Here is a 15,337-nt window from a genome sequence, read left to right on the forward strand (position 1 = left end):
AAGTGAGTAGTAGTCAAGCAATAACACGCCCTCTAGGGCGATAAGACATATGTAAGACTAACCAGGATCTCCTGGATAAAATCCTTGCATGACCACTTCACATATTTTTTTTTTTTTTTCATTTTTTTCATTTCATTTTTTTCATTTCTCACATTCCATTTGAAAAGTAGCTTATTTTTTACATCTGCTGCTGTTATGGTATTATAAGAAGTTACTGAGTTTCATAATTTTCTTTATTTGGAAAAATCTTCAGATTGCTAGCCTAAATTTATTTGTAGAAGTTTTATAAACATTCATTCTTTTATCTAGTTCATCTTTAAATAGATTTTTTTTCCTTCCCTGGTGTTTACTTCTGATGTTTTCATAGGTAACAGACATCTCAGAATTAATTTTCCTAGCCTGAATAAGCCATTTTTTCTAGTCTCTGCTGACAAAATAAAAATTCTCCTCCTTAAATGGTGCTAATAGACTTATTTTGCATCTGTTGTCATCTAAAATTACTGGATAGTCCTCCTGTGACTGTTCGATTTGGAATTTCATTTCTTTATTTTTTTGCTTTTAATGATCTCTGACATGCTGCATGAAAACTGAATACATGATCTTGAGCTCTGCAACTGTGAACTTAATCTCTGTATTTTTTAGAAGCCTATCTGCTCATCAGCCTTACCATATTTCCACCTGTTTTGCAGTGACAGCACACAGACAAACTATGTCAGAAAATTTCAGTAACCCTATTCCTAAAAATTACAAAGTGATAAAGTCAAGACTGATCCTTGAGAAAATCCACAAATTACCTTCTTCATGACCAACACCTTCTCTTTCTAAACAAACACATTTTTGTCTCTGGTTTAACAATTCTTTTGCTCATTTTATAATTGTGGCATCAAAGTCCATTCTGTTAGAGTCAAACATTCATTTTCCATAGTTCTCTGTATCAAACACATCATGGAATGCCAGGTAAACAAGATCTACTGCTTGAAGCTCAATCATATTTTCAAAAGATAGAAACCAAATTAGTTGGGAGCAATTTGCTTTTCTTTTATAAATTTTTTATTTCAACCTGGTTTCCATTCAATACCACATCTCTAATGACTCCTTCCTCTAAATAACAGTTTAAAATTTTTGTAACAATGTAGATAAGGATAGAGTTGGGCTATATGAGCTGTTGAAATGGTAATACAGATTACAGAGTGAAATCTGCCAGGCTAATTCTGTCAGAGAGAGAGCACAAATGTGTGACTATAAAAAACATCCATGAAAACTAAATATTCTTAAATCCTGTGTCTTGACCGAAGGAGCACAAAATTGTGGAGGGATGAATCCCAAAATAGTCTTCAAATGACACAGACATTGTAATTTGGAGGAGGGAGAATAAGAAGAGTGGTAAGGCAGTATGGACTTTCACAACCCTGAAACCTGCATCTAGGGGCTTATTTATGTCTTCTTCGTGCAGAAGTTCTCCACCATCTTTGTTATGGTGCCCAGTAAAATCAGGCCTAATGAGCATGTAATACAGCCATTGAGGCACTTTAGGAGGGGAGGGAGGTGGTGACATCCCTTCCATGACTGCACAAATGCAAAACAGGATTTGACTCCCACACATGTGACATATACATTCATATAATATTCAAGCACAACTTCTGAATTAAAAGTAGTAATAGTAAAATCATTGCTGTACAATACCGCTTTTAACTACGCTTAATATTGCTCAATTTTCCCTCTATAAAATATGTAAATTCTGGAATTAAACAGCTAACATCTCTGTGTTTTCCATGAAAAGGCAGTAAAAGCCAAAATTAAATCCATGGCCTCCCTGAAAGTTTTCCAAGATTTCTTTTTTAGATGGGAGGTCCAGTATCATAGTTTTGCATTTATTCAAAGCTAAAATTTTTAATTCATTTTTAAAAACCCAAATTGGTAACTAAATACTGTAATTTCTTATAAATAATGCAGCATTCTAATAATGCTAGTACAAATTCACCTTTAACACAAGCCTATATTAGTGGTTCTAACAAGGTGTCAGAGACAAAATACAGATGAGGTTACAGAATGCCTTCATTATCTAAGGATCCTATTCAATGTAAATGTAGATCCACTTGTAAAACACTGGACAACTTTTTACATTAATCTGCAAGCACAGAATCATTAAATTATGGAATGGCTTGGGTTGGAAGGGACCTTATAGATCATCTAGTTCCAGCCTCTCTGCCATGGGCAAGGCCACCTTTCACTAGACCAGGGTTCTCAAAGCCCCATCTAGTCTGGTCTTGAACACTTCCAGGGATGGGTCATCCACAGTTTATCTGGGCAACCTCTTTAACTGCCTGATCACCCTCAGAGGAAAGAATATCTAATATCTCAACTAAACCTACCCTCTTTAAATTTGTGGCCATTACCCTTTGTTCTGTTACTACATGCCCTTGTAAACAGCTATCCAGCTATTTTTATAGGTCTCTTTCAGGTACTGAAAGGTCACCCCAGAGCCTTCTTTCCTACAGGCTGAACAAGCTCATTTCTTGACCCTGTCTCTCAGCCTGTCATCATAGGAGAGGCCATGCATCTCTCTAATAACCCTTGTGTCTCTCCTCTGATATCACTCCAACAGGTCCATGTCCTCCCTGTGCTGGGAGCCCAGAGCTGGATGCAGGGTTCCAGGTGGGCTCTCACCAGAGCAGAGCAGAGGGGCAGAATCCCCTCCCTCCCCTGCTGCCCACCCTGCTTTGGATGCAGCTCAGGACACATTTGGCTTTCTGAGCTGGAAGCGTCCATGGCTGGGTCATGTCCAGCCTCTCACCCACCAAGCCCTTCTCAGCAGGGCTGCTCTCCATCTGTTCATCCCTCAGCCTGTGCTGATACCAGAGTGTGCCTCAACCCAAGTAGAGCACCTGGTACTTGATGTTGTTAAACATCATGGGATTCACATGATCCCTTTCACCCTTTCTACTTTCTTCTAAAATGGGCACAACTTTTCCCATCTTTCAGTCACCTGGGACTTTACCTGACTGCCATGACTTTTCCAGTGTCACAGAGTGGTTTAGTGGCTACATCAGGCAATTCCCTCAAGCTTCTGGGATGCATCTCATCAGTTCCCATAGATATGTCTATATCCAGGTTCCTCAGGAGGTCATGAGCCTGATCTTTGCTTAGAGTGCAAGTGACTTAACTCCCCCAGTCCCTGCCTTCAGTGCCATCCACTCAGGAAGTTTGAGAAGAGAGGCTGCCATTGAAAACTGAATTAAAAATGCCCTCATAAAAACAGTCAACTTGCAATACCGGTGTTTAATACTGTCTCTTCAAAGGGAGGATATAAACAAAATTTTCCTCCATTTCGTACAAGACTAATCTGTTGGAAAAATAACACTGAATACTGAATAAATTACCAAGGTAATAGATGAATTTGCAGTTCCTCGGAATAGGCATTTATGATTCCATTTCTTGGAAACTCATAAAATAGATTTGGAATCTTATTAATAGAAAAAGCTATTTTAGGTATCGAGAAGTCACTTAAAAATCTATTACTAATAGTTTTCCTTTCTGAGTTCTAGAAAATTGGATTAATTATATGCACAAAGGAAGTTTTATACTGTGCAGTAGAAATGAGACAAAAATTCCCTGTGATTTCTTAATAAAGTATGTCTCAAAAGTAATTATTTTAATCCTAAATATTTGGAAAATCAAAAATGGGAGAGGACACAGTACAAATATTTTATTAACAGCTCTTTGAGAAGTATAATGGATTATCTGTGGGACAAAAAAATCCAAATATAACCTTACAGTTCCATACCAGCACAAAGGCTTTGGGAACATATGAAACTTCCATCCACTACTTCCTATGTGAATATGAGAATATATTGAATATATTGTTGGATAGGTTCAGTTATAACAATTATTAATGTACTAACTCTACTTTGCATACAGCAATTGCACTGCAGCCGCAGAGTCAAAGCCAAAGCTGTAATCTCACTCAGAACATAAAGAAAATCCCCTGTCTATATCCCATTCATTATTTCTTCTCTGTTGTTCCTAGACAAACCATTTGAAGACAGACAACTCCATTCTGCAGTGGCTTTTTTGTTTGGTTTTTTTTTTACCATTCTGATTAAAATATTTGCTATTACAGAAAAACTATAAAATCAAAAGTATTCTCAGCTGTCTTCTGTTATAAATATGTTCTTGTTCATGTACATATGTGACTATAAAAGTGCGATATGAAATATCTGATAATGGATTCAACTCTTTCTTCTCTCTGATTCAGAGTGGAGCATTATATTCTAAATCTAGTAAAACAGGAATATGAACTTCAATATTCCAGAAGTCCAGAAACTTCTACTGCAGCAATAATTCTTTTCATTGAAAATAATCTTATCACCTGATGTTCTCTCATACCTTTACCTCTTGTGAGAATCAAAAATTGTCAAAATATGTCTCACTACGTTATCCTCTGCCGGATGATTTGTTGATCTAAAGTTGACTTCAATTCTGTCTGAAGATTAAAGACTCACCAGGATGTATGTCACTGCCAACATCAACTATCTGTCATTGCTCTCAAGTACATTTCAACTGTGATATTTGCCTAGTTATTGCTATTTTGTAAGCAGAAGACAAAATGATGAATACTTTAGCACTTAACGTTTCCAGACACCTTACCTTCTGATTTAGCACTCAGTCCTCACTCTTTGCTTAGATAGAGCTCCCAAATCACACCCACATTGATAATTTTCCTTGTGAAAATTTAGTAGATAAGTTGACTTATATATAAATATACTTAAAATATGAACTATTTCATTTAGAAGCAGTATACAAAAACTTCAAAATATCCAAGACTTTCCATAATATTGTCTTATGAAAACAATTAACATTTCCAGTACACATTAATATCCATCTCTATATGCATGTATAATACATGAAATAAAAGCACAGCTATTTGCAAGCATATCCCCTTACATGTAAACAAAGAGAGGATTACAAAAATTAATTCAAAGCTCCTCTGTAATTTATGCCATAACAAAAAGGGCATTTCCACTGCCTTACTAACAGGTGGCCTATCAAGACACAACATTCAGTAAGACTGAAAAACATCAGGAAGTTTTGGCAAAAAAAGTTCTGAACAGTTCAGGTACAGAATCTTGGAGTGTATTTTTGTATATTTCATTTTAGACTACATCAGTGATTATGCATCATTTTGTGGATAGGCTAGAATTAAACCTAGAATTAATATATAAGTTTATATATATAGAATTAATATAAGTTACATATATATATAAAATATGTATATGTGTGTGTATAAGTAGTATCTATGGCTTAGCAAATTTGTTAATTTGCTTATACGGTGTCTAATGTCCAAATCTGTTTCCACAGAGGAATGCTTAAATTTGATGAAACTTGAAAAATAAAATTTCTGAAAAGTTCCCAGGTAAGAGGAGGATGGTGAGTGCTTTAACACCATGTCTGAGGGAAGCCCTACAATAAAGCATTTTCTAACATTCTCTGGCCCTTCCAGGCAAACATTTGCATAAAAAAAACAGCAACAAAAACATTGGAAGAAATAAATCACGGGTATAAACTAGCAAGATAAATATATCAGAGGGAAAGTGAATAAATGGGAATTACATAAAAGCTACTGATGAGCAGAAATCCCATCATTTTAATGCAATTGAAATAACAGTGGTTGCTACTAGAAACAATGAGACTTTTTTCTTTATTTCCCAAAAAGGTTTGACACAGGCTCTACATTACCTTCTACTAGAACAATCTACTTGTCCCCTGTTTATCAGTAGTGTTCCTCAGGGCTCAGTGTTGGGGCCAGCCCTCTTTAGAGTCTTTATTACAGAATCACAGAATCACTGTGTTGGAAGAGACCTTCAAGATCATTGAGTCCAACCCAGATCATCAAGTCCAACCCAAAGATCATTGAGTTCAACCCAAAGGCACTATTGTTGATCTGGATGTGGAGATCAAGTGTCCCCTAAGTCACTTCACAAAAACTAAGTTGTGTGGGAAGATTGATCTACTAGAGGGTAGGAAAGATATTCAGAGTCATCTGGACCAGCTGGATCAATGGGCTGAGGACAATTATATGAGGTTCAATAACACAAAGAGCCAGGTCCTGTCATTGGGTCACAACAGCCCCATACAGCACTACAGGCTTGGGAAAAAGGAGCAGGAAAGCTGTCTGGCAGAAAAGGACCTGGGGATACTGGTTGAAAGCCAGTCAAACATGGTCCAACAGTGTGCTCAGGTGGCCAAGAAGGCCAAAGACATCCTGGCCTGTATCAAAAATATTGTGACCAGCAGGACCAGGGAAGTTATTGTCCTGATGTACTCAGCATTGGTGAGACCACACCTCAAATCCTGTGTTCACTTCTGGGCCCCTGTCCTGGTTTTGTCCAGGACAGAGCTAAACTTTGCAGCAGCCAGGAGGGGGTATTGCTAATACCCAGAGGTTATTCTATACCACCTCACAGAGTTTTTCAGGGGTAGGAGAAGGGGGAACCTCTTCTGGTCAAGTAAGTGAGGGTGGGTGTCACTGCTTTGCTCTGTAACTGACATTCTAGCTGTTTCCAGTAAATTGTTCTTATCTCAACCCATGGTCTTTACATTTTGTACCTCAAATATTCCTCTCCACACAGCTGAAAGGGGAGAAGAGAGTGAGATGGAATGAGTGAGTGCCACGTGGTGTGGAGTATGCCACGTGGTTTGGAGTGCTTCAGTGCGAACATTGAATTGGGGAATACCCAATTTCTAATCCACAACAGCCCCAGACACTGTGGTGATGCAGTGTCAAGAGAAGGGTAACAGAGCTGGGGAACACAAATTTTATGAGGAACAACTGAGGGAGCTGGTATTGTTGATCCTGGAGAAAAGGAAGGCAACTTTATCACTCTCTACAACTGCTTGAAAAGGAGAGTATAGCAAGACAGGGGTCAGTCTCTTCTCCCACATGAAAAGTAGGAGAAGTGAAAGGATGAGAGGAAATTACCTCAAGCTGCACAAGAGGAGGTCTAGATTGGATACTAGAGAAAAAATTCTTCACTGAAAGGTTGGCCAGGCATTGGAACAGGCCACCCAAATAACAGGCAAAATTACCATCCTCGAAAATGCTAAAAAAAAATGTGTGCATGTGCTACTTAGGGACATGGTTTAGAGATGAACACAGTGGTTCACAGTGGTTTATGGTTAGCCTCAATGATCTTAGAGGCCATTTCCAATCTTAACAATTCTGTGACTGAGATCTGTGTTCGTGCCCTTATTGTGGAAACAGATTTTAATAGCACTAGTGATGTTTTTTTTTCCTTAAGGATCATTTTCATTAACAGTGCATAACATTATAAGAATAAAGAAAACCTTTTCCTGCCTCTACCTGCCTCAATTGTTAAGCAACAGCCCCTTAAAACCCTTTGTTTAATGGTTTAGGGTAGCCTCTGGCAGGAAATTAGCAGCCTCTCCCCTTTCTTCCATGCTATTTCCACTTTCTTCCAAACTACATCTTTTAAGGTGTTTGTCCATTAAACTCACTGACCTATCTGAGTTCTGCAGTCAAAGGGCTGATAAAACAGTGTTCATTTTATGTTCATTATTTCCTGCTTGTGTCTTGTTTATGATCTGTTAGTGCGTTTAGATGCCAGACTGAAACTATAAAATAGATCTCGATGTCCATGTAAAATTTTCTTTCTAAAATATAGTGCTAGTAAATAAACCAAAAGCATGAGTGTTACTTGACTAATACAGTAGTAAAAGAGCAGAAGGTTCTAACTCAGATTTCTGTGTTTCAGGATGCTCTCCCTCTTCCTGTTTTTCTTAGTTAAACTTTTGATATCAAGGGAAATGGAAGTTTTAGTCTTTAAGCTGTTATCTCTTAGTGTACATAAGGAATGGCACTCATGGGAAAAGCTTAGAGCTACTGTATTTAAAATCAAAGGCTGAGGTATTAGTATACCTGGGTGTATGAGCAAGACACTGGCAAACCCACAATGGGTCCAATTTCTTCAGCTCTCAAACATGCTGCCTGTTACAGCTATATTTTTTCCTTGTAAGAGTAGTAAATCCCTCTCAATACCAATAAAATCTGTCAAACAAGCTTTTCTATTGTAAGACCTAAAACCATAGGAGAGGTAGAGCGTTAAAATTATAGTTATGTAGCTTAAAATGGCAAGTGCCAAAGTATTTAAGCATTGAGAATTTGTTTCTTTAAAACTTATAACATCAGGTTGAGTAGATTTAGATTAGATATCACAAAGAAATTCTTCACTCTAAAGGTGTTGAGGCACTGGTACGGGCTGCCCAGAAAAGTGGTGGAAGCACCATCCCTGGAAACATTCAAGGCTAGGTTGAAGAGGCTCTGACCAACCTGGTCTAATGAGAGATGTCCCTGCCCACAGCAGAGGGGTTGGAACTAGAAGACCTTTAAGGTCCCCTCCAATTCAAATTTCTCTATTAATCCGTTACTCTATGATATATCTCTTTAATAAATTAAGATCTTTACTGAGTATCTCAAAAAAAATTTAAATGCATATTTTTTGCAGAGTTGTATTTTTTGTTCCTTTTCCCCTGCAATCTTATGTTTCAATTCATCTTGTTTGAGGCTTAAAATTCTGTAATATTTCTATTTTTCTTAATCTGTAAGGAATATGAAACACCACCTGTTCCCAGAAACAACTCTCCATCTACTTGAATACAAGCAATAACTGCCTTATAATCAGATAACAAAAGTGTGCTAACTTTTTCCCATACTATATCCATGATTCTCAATACAATTTGGCAAGTATAATTAAAGCCAGAGAGATATAAAAATGTAGTGGGGACTGTTCAGTGTAAACAAGGAAGACAATTATCAGTAAATTAACAAGAATATCCATGGATGCTCATTTCCCTGCAATAGAGTTAAATGGTATGAGTATAAATATCTGAATATCTTGGACCAACTCACCAATCTCTGCTGGAAGATGGTTGATTTGATTTTTTGACAATTCCAGTACTCTCAGATCTTTAAACAGTGCAAGGTAGGCTGGAATGGTTTGTATTAATGTATTGTACACATGCCATTCTTTCAGATAGATCTGTTCTTTCAGAGAATCTGGGAGTTCCTGTAAATGAAATAAGAACAGGTAAATAGAAAGCATGAACTTAGAATTTTGTTATTCTGTTTCCAAACAGGGAGAAAAATGCACTTTGCCTTAATTATCTTGATGTAGAATAGTAGTTTGATAAAGCCTTACAGAAGCTGTTTGCTTTTGAGGAGCACTGCAGCTGTCTTCATCACATATTCATTTTTTTAGCACCTAATGAAATTATTAGCTCTAAAACAGAAACCTATCTGAAAAACTCAATCTGTTTGGTGTCTCACACATTTCCTTTTTCCAGATGGAGGATTTCTTTAAAACACATTTCAGTGCTTTAATTCACACATCAAGATGTAGTAAAAAGCAGCACAGGAACAGAAGAGTACATAGAGAATATCTAAATAGGTTTTACTAAAAAAAAAGAGATGTCATTTTGTTCTGAATGCCTGCCAATGTTTCAAAACTTGTTTTCCAAGAGGGAAGAGAAACCATTTCAGATACTATACACATATATCAGCTGGTTTAAATTCCTAAGATGTTGCAGCGATGTTCAAAAAATTTTAGAAGATTTCCTTATAAATAATAAAATTTATTATAAAATTATAAAACAAAATTGAATTTTAAATCAGTCCACATTTGCAAGTATTTTTTGATTTAGTCATGCAGAATCCTTTGCTTTCAAAATTCAAAATAACTTTGAAATTTCCTGTAATTTCTGAGTTATTTTCAGGTTATTCTATTTAAAAAAAGTCTTCAATACATGATGAAACTTAAATTTATAAAGCCTTCCATATTTACAAAATTTCTTTAATTAATTGGTATTCACTTCAGATGTACATGTCTTTGTTTGAATTATGTCACCAAATCCTTTGAACTTGAAACAGACAAAAATCAATTCCAAAAGTTGAAGGTCAGATCATTTAAACTCCACTTTCTTAAGCATCGCATAATTAACCAGTCTGTCCTAGGTTTTATAACACTGTACACTGGTAACGTGGAATAAAGAATCTGGAAGAGGTTCTGCCACTAACTTTGCTCTGTAAGAAGAGATGTGAGAATTTCAGCCTTTGACTATTTTATAATTTTCAGATTTGTTTTCTGTGCATGAAAAATATGACACAGTAAGAATTACTGGTCTTTATAAAAAGAATATTGCCCTCTTCTTTTTTTTTCTCTAGATTTCATACATCCCCCAAGACATTTGTAGGAATGATGCATTTGAATTTTTTTTATTAATGCTGAACTTCTGGATTAGCAATAGTGCTACTTAACTCTTAGTTAAATTAAATCATCTAATTGTAATTGTAGACATACTGGACTTGATCAGAAGCCATTTTTTTGTTGTTATTGCTACTCACTTCAGTTAATTTCAAATTTACACATGCAGACATAAAATCTATGTTTTATTTTTCTGCCTTGTGACCTTCCCTTTCATATTTGATACAGATAATTTCATTTCTTACTTCACTTTCCGATTAGGTGTGTGTGTGTATTGCATTGTGATCCATCTATATTTGTCAGTTTATGACAATTAAAAAATAAAATTCCTCAAACGCCTCAAGGCTGGTAGCAAGAAATCTCTCCAACTTTGTGGAATTAGTTACTATTCCTCGTCTTCAGTGCTGCACATTCTTTTCAGCAAAATAAAATAACAGAGGACAACAGCAAATGCAATAAGTATTCTCTTTCCTATCTTTAAATAATGGAAAATCAGCACAGAGGGGATAGTATTTAGCTGGAGTGTTATAGATATCTCTGTAGGGAAGAATCATGATTCAGAGAGAGAGATGAATAATCAAATTGGAGGGGAAAAGATGTCTATATTAACACACACTATTTTCCACTCTATTTCTCCACAGTGCAGGTCAGTCTCTGCTTTTCTATTGACCTAATGGTTTTTTGCACTTTATTGCCACAACATACCATCTCCAGCTCATTGGTGGCAAATACAGCCCTTTCTCCTCTGAAGCCAACAGCTATGCTCTTCTCCCACACTGAGGGGAAAAGAAAAAAATTCTCCTTGATACATTGAAAACAATGCAGCACACAAGGCTTTCTACCATATCAAACTCACTCACCATTTTAGAAATAATAAGCCAAAATACAATAAATATTTGTTTATTATTAATGTATAATTTTTTTTTAAATCTTTATGTCTGCGTTGACTTGTTTAGAGCACCAAGATATCCCTGCGCAGCAACAAAAATACATTTAGACACGACTACAAAAGAATGGAAGTTGATTCCATTTTTCTACCAACTGCCAACTTGCTTTCCTTTCTTGTGAGTATTTCTTTATATCATATAATGCAAGAATGCAAATACTTTGCTACTATGTGCTTTTTCAATATTTTTCATTTTAAAATGCATTTATGTTTGTGTCTCTGAAACATAAATTGATGTGATATTTTGTTTCATTACAAACTAGATGGGAAACTTCCACAAGCTTTATGTTTGCTTTACTCTCTGATTCTCTTGTGTTCTTTTGTAATCTTCTGCTGCCATGCTAAAGCTGGCAGCCTGCTGATAAATTGCTGCTTGAAGACTGACACTTGGAGGATAGTCAGTCTTTTGCCTTTTACAGCAAAACAATACCTCAAACTTGTTTGATTTTTGGGAGAGAAAAAAGTTTTAAAAGGAAATAAATAACAAACATACAACCATTGCTGATTATAATATCTCTAATTAGGAAAGAATTCACCTGCTAGACCTGAGCCTGAACTAAAGCTGTGATCAAAGCTTAAAGAAGTTTAAGTTTGGTTTATTTTCCAGCTCTATACTTTTATCTGTAATGAGCCAAAATAAAATTTTGGATCCAAATCTCCCACTTGTCTAAAAAAATTTGAACCTAGTTCCAGGCACTCCCTGCTGCAGGTCCCCAGCACAACACTGGCACTGTCCCCGTGTGTCCCCTGTTGTCCCAAAACAAGTGTGTGTTTTCTTTGTCCCAGTGTGTAAAAGGCCAATCCACACAAGCATTCTTTTATTAATTTACAGTTTTTCACAGAAAGGGTTGCTGGGCGGCAAGCCCTAAACCTAAACAGGGCAATTCAACATGTAGTTCATCCTTCTGACATCTGGACATCACTCCCCAACCACTGGCTGCCCAGGGTGATGGCACCCCAAGCAGCTGAAGGCAGACAGGGCTGGGCTCAGCAGGGCCACAAGCACTGGGGCTATGTGGGAGGGGATGGTTTAGGTCAGCTGGAACCTCTGTGTGGAGAGTGCAAGGTCTGCCTTATGCCATGCATTGCTGCTTCCAGCTGGGTCCACCCAGTCCCACACAGCTCTGCACATCCCACTGAGCTGTTATAAGGACGCTGGGGTATGGCCCATTGCCACAACAGCACATTCCAGGGCCCTTTGTGATGCAGAGGTCTCATGATGCCTAGAGACCACTGTTACACAGGGCCACACTCTGGCCCTGAGGTTACTTAAAGAGCACTAAGACCTGGAGTGCCCAATTGCAGGAGAACACTTCCCTCAGGAGGTAGCATCTTTCCTGGATCACTCCTGGCAGAGGCTACCAAAGAGGCAGAGGGTGAAGGACTGGGGGATGGGACCACCAACTCCTTTTCCTCCTCGTCTTCCTCTTCCTCCTCTCCATCTTTCTCCTCCTGCCCATAGGTGGACTACATGCAGCCATATGTGGAGCCTTCCCATTCTGAGGAGGCTGTAATCTGAAATTACTGGTACAGTCATAGGCAGCACTGCAGGCAGAGGATCACTGTATGCCTCTCACCACTGAAGCTCAAGAAATGTCCAAGGCAGCAGCTTCTGATGGCATCAAGCAGGTGACAGCAGCAATGGCAGAGAGCCAGGGAGCTGCTGCACACAGCCCCTGCTGCCCACCCCCAGCTCCTCACCAAACCCTCTGGAAACCCACACCCTCGGTGGGCAATGGTCAGGGGCAGCAGCAGGGGCAGGTCTGGAAGTACCAGAGACCAAAAAGGTCTTGGTAGAGGAGAGGGAATGCTTGAAACTCTACGACTTCCAACACCTGTTTCAAGTGGAACACAATGAAAACCAGAGTTGGAGTGCTAGAAAAGAGAAGCTTCCCCCACCCCTCACACATCAGGCATGGTCAGAGTACTGGGGTTTTAAAAATGGAGTATCCCACCTCAGTAGCCAGCTCTAAGCAGTAGAGAAATGGGCCCAATTTGGACCCTGTTTTATGAGCCCCCCTGGATGGCTGAAATGATGGGTATGAGGATGACAGCACCATCCAGAGCAGCAGACAGAGAGAGACAGGAATCTGCAATTCACAGGCCCTGCTGGTCAAGCAAAGGCCTTAGCTAAGAGGGAGAAATACTTGGAAGATAACAGAGACCATGAGCTGTCCCAAGAAGCAGACAGAACAGACAAAAATTGGAATACTGAGGAAGAGAGTCTTTCCATGCTCCTTCCACATGAGGCAAAGGAAGAGCACTGGGACAGTCAACTACACACACCCACAAGGCACCAAATTGGATCTGCCAAGGTGGGTCCATAACAGGCCTTCTTATGACCTGGATCTGCTGTCTGGCTTGGACAAAGACATGGATTGAGAAGAAGAATGTTTTTCAACCTTGAAAGCGATGACATGTGGGATATGAGGGAAAGAATCCCTTCCAAAGAAAACACTTTCTGGGAGGAAGAGTTGATGGCATGAAATAGGAAGTCAATTGAGCATATCCTACACACGTCTGCACCTACAGCTATCCCCACGCAACAGGCCTCTCTTTTCAGAAGGACACTTGGTGCTCTGTGCAAGTTGTTCCTGCATCACAGGACAGCCAGAGCTATAGCATCCTCCTCTCAGCTTCAGGTGGATCTCTGGAGATGGTAGCTGGCCCTAAGCCTGTGCAGAATCCCTGCAAAATCCCAGAAGCTAAGGGGCTAATGTGTATGTCTCAAACAACAATACACAGATGGATAGCTGAGGATCCAGCCAAGTATTTTGGCAATAAAAGACAAGAATTGTTGATAATAACCAAGGATTTTTGGTAATAACATGCCATGGGAAAGAACAGGATGTGGCTGGAGAAGGCAACCACACAGTAGGCTGTGCTGGCCCAGGTAGTGCAGTGCTTTTCCAGGACAAACATGCTTGTTGTACCTTCCAGAGATAAGCACAACACAATAGCACCTAAGCACATGAACAAGGCCAAGATGCAGCATTTGACCGTAGTGGGATATTAAGGCCACCCAAAACCCCCAAAGGCTTCTAAGAAATGAATTTCCAGAAACATCTGAAAGAATGCACTGTTCATGATGACAAATTTGCACGGCAAGTGAGACACCTGCCTTCAGGCAGGAAAACCTCTCTATAAAAAGTGCCTCCAGTCAAGTCCAGGGGGAATTTCCCATGTGATATTAGAGTTGTGGAAAAAGGAGATAATTGTTTCCTCCTTGTTTCCTCCTAGTTATTCTCCTTGAACCTATTCTGTTTGGCCAGTAAAAAAGCCAAACAGAAAATGGGGATTGAACATGGATTATGGAAAATTAAATGCTAATACTGCACCTTTAACAGCAGTAGTGCCTAGTATTGCTGAGTTAATTGCCATAATACAGGAAGCTCATCCAAGTTTAGCTACCACCAATGTGAAAGATACGTACTTTATGGTTTCATTTCAGGAGAGCCATTGGAATTGTTTTGCTTTCACATGAAAGGAGATGCAATACACTTTCACCAAATACTGCAGGGAGACTAGGGCTCCTCCATGCTAGCACATTTTGCCCTAGCCCAAAAATTATCTACAGTTCTAGTAGATAAGGGGATAATAATATACTGACGATGTATTGATTAGGGGTCCAGACACACATAAAGTGGGAAATATTCAAAATTGTATTATTGAGCACCTTGAAGATGTAGGGTTAAAGATCCCAAAGGATAAAATTCAGTGCCCTGCTTCAGAGAAAAAAATCTTGGGAAGGGCAGTCCTATCTGTGTCCCTGCTGAGATGTTAACCTAAGTGTAGCAAGTAACTGTGCCACAAATAAAAAAGGAGCAAGGATACCTAAGAAGCTCTGCCCATAGCCTGTCATCTCTGCACTTCTATCCCAATATGGTACCCTTGAAAAAGCACTGAGGGATGTTACCACTCCCAAGCACATACTCCACAGGCCTAATCTGGGACTTTTCACCCTGTGGTTTGACTTTGGGCCCAGTTCCTGGAAATCAAGATGCACTGAATGAACCCATATCAAACAGGCAGTATTTGAGCAATCCCTCACAACCGCTGCCTGTTAAAGACTATTTTGCATCCATATATGTTTAGTGTCCCTAAATATATTTGA

The 15,337-nt window shown here is 38.7% G+C and overlaps 1 protein-coding gene and 1 long non-coding RNA gene across 2 annotated transcripts in view; one reads left to right on the plus strand and one right to left on the minus strand.

The window, feature by feature from the left end:
* The window catches only part of LRRC2 (leucine rich repeat containing 2), a 63,323-nt gene that overhangs the window by 31,796 nt on the left and 16,190 nt on the right, over nt 1–15,337 (minus strand). The window contains exon 3 of the mRNA XM_053931781.1: nt 8,927–9,083. Within this exon, the coding sequence (XP_053787756.1) occupies nt 8,927–9,083 (157 nt within the window). The remainder of the gene's footprint in view (nt 1–8,926; nt 9,084–15,337) is intronic.
* On the plus strand, nt 12,498–14,572 carry LOC128781812 (uncharacterized). Its single transcript, XR_008428519.1, has 2 exons — nt 12,498–12,599; nt 12,686–14,572. It is a non-coding gene; the product is annotated as an uncharacterized LOC128781812 (long non-coding RNA).

The sequence above is a fragment of the Vidua chalybeata genome, chromosome Z (assembly GCF_026979565.1).
Source record: "Vidua chalybeata isolate OUT-0048 chromosome Z, bVidCha1 merged haplotype, whole genome shotgun sequence".
Lineage (NCBI taxonomy): Eukaryota > Metazoa > Chordata > Aves > Passeriformes > Viduidae > Vidua > Vidua chalybeata.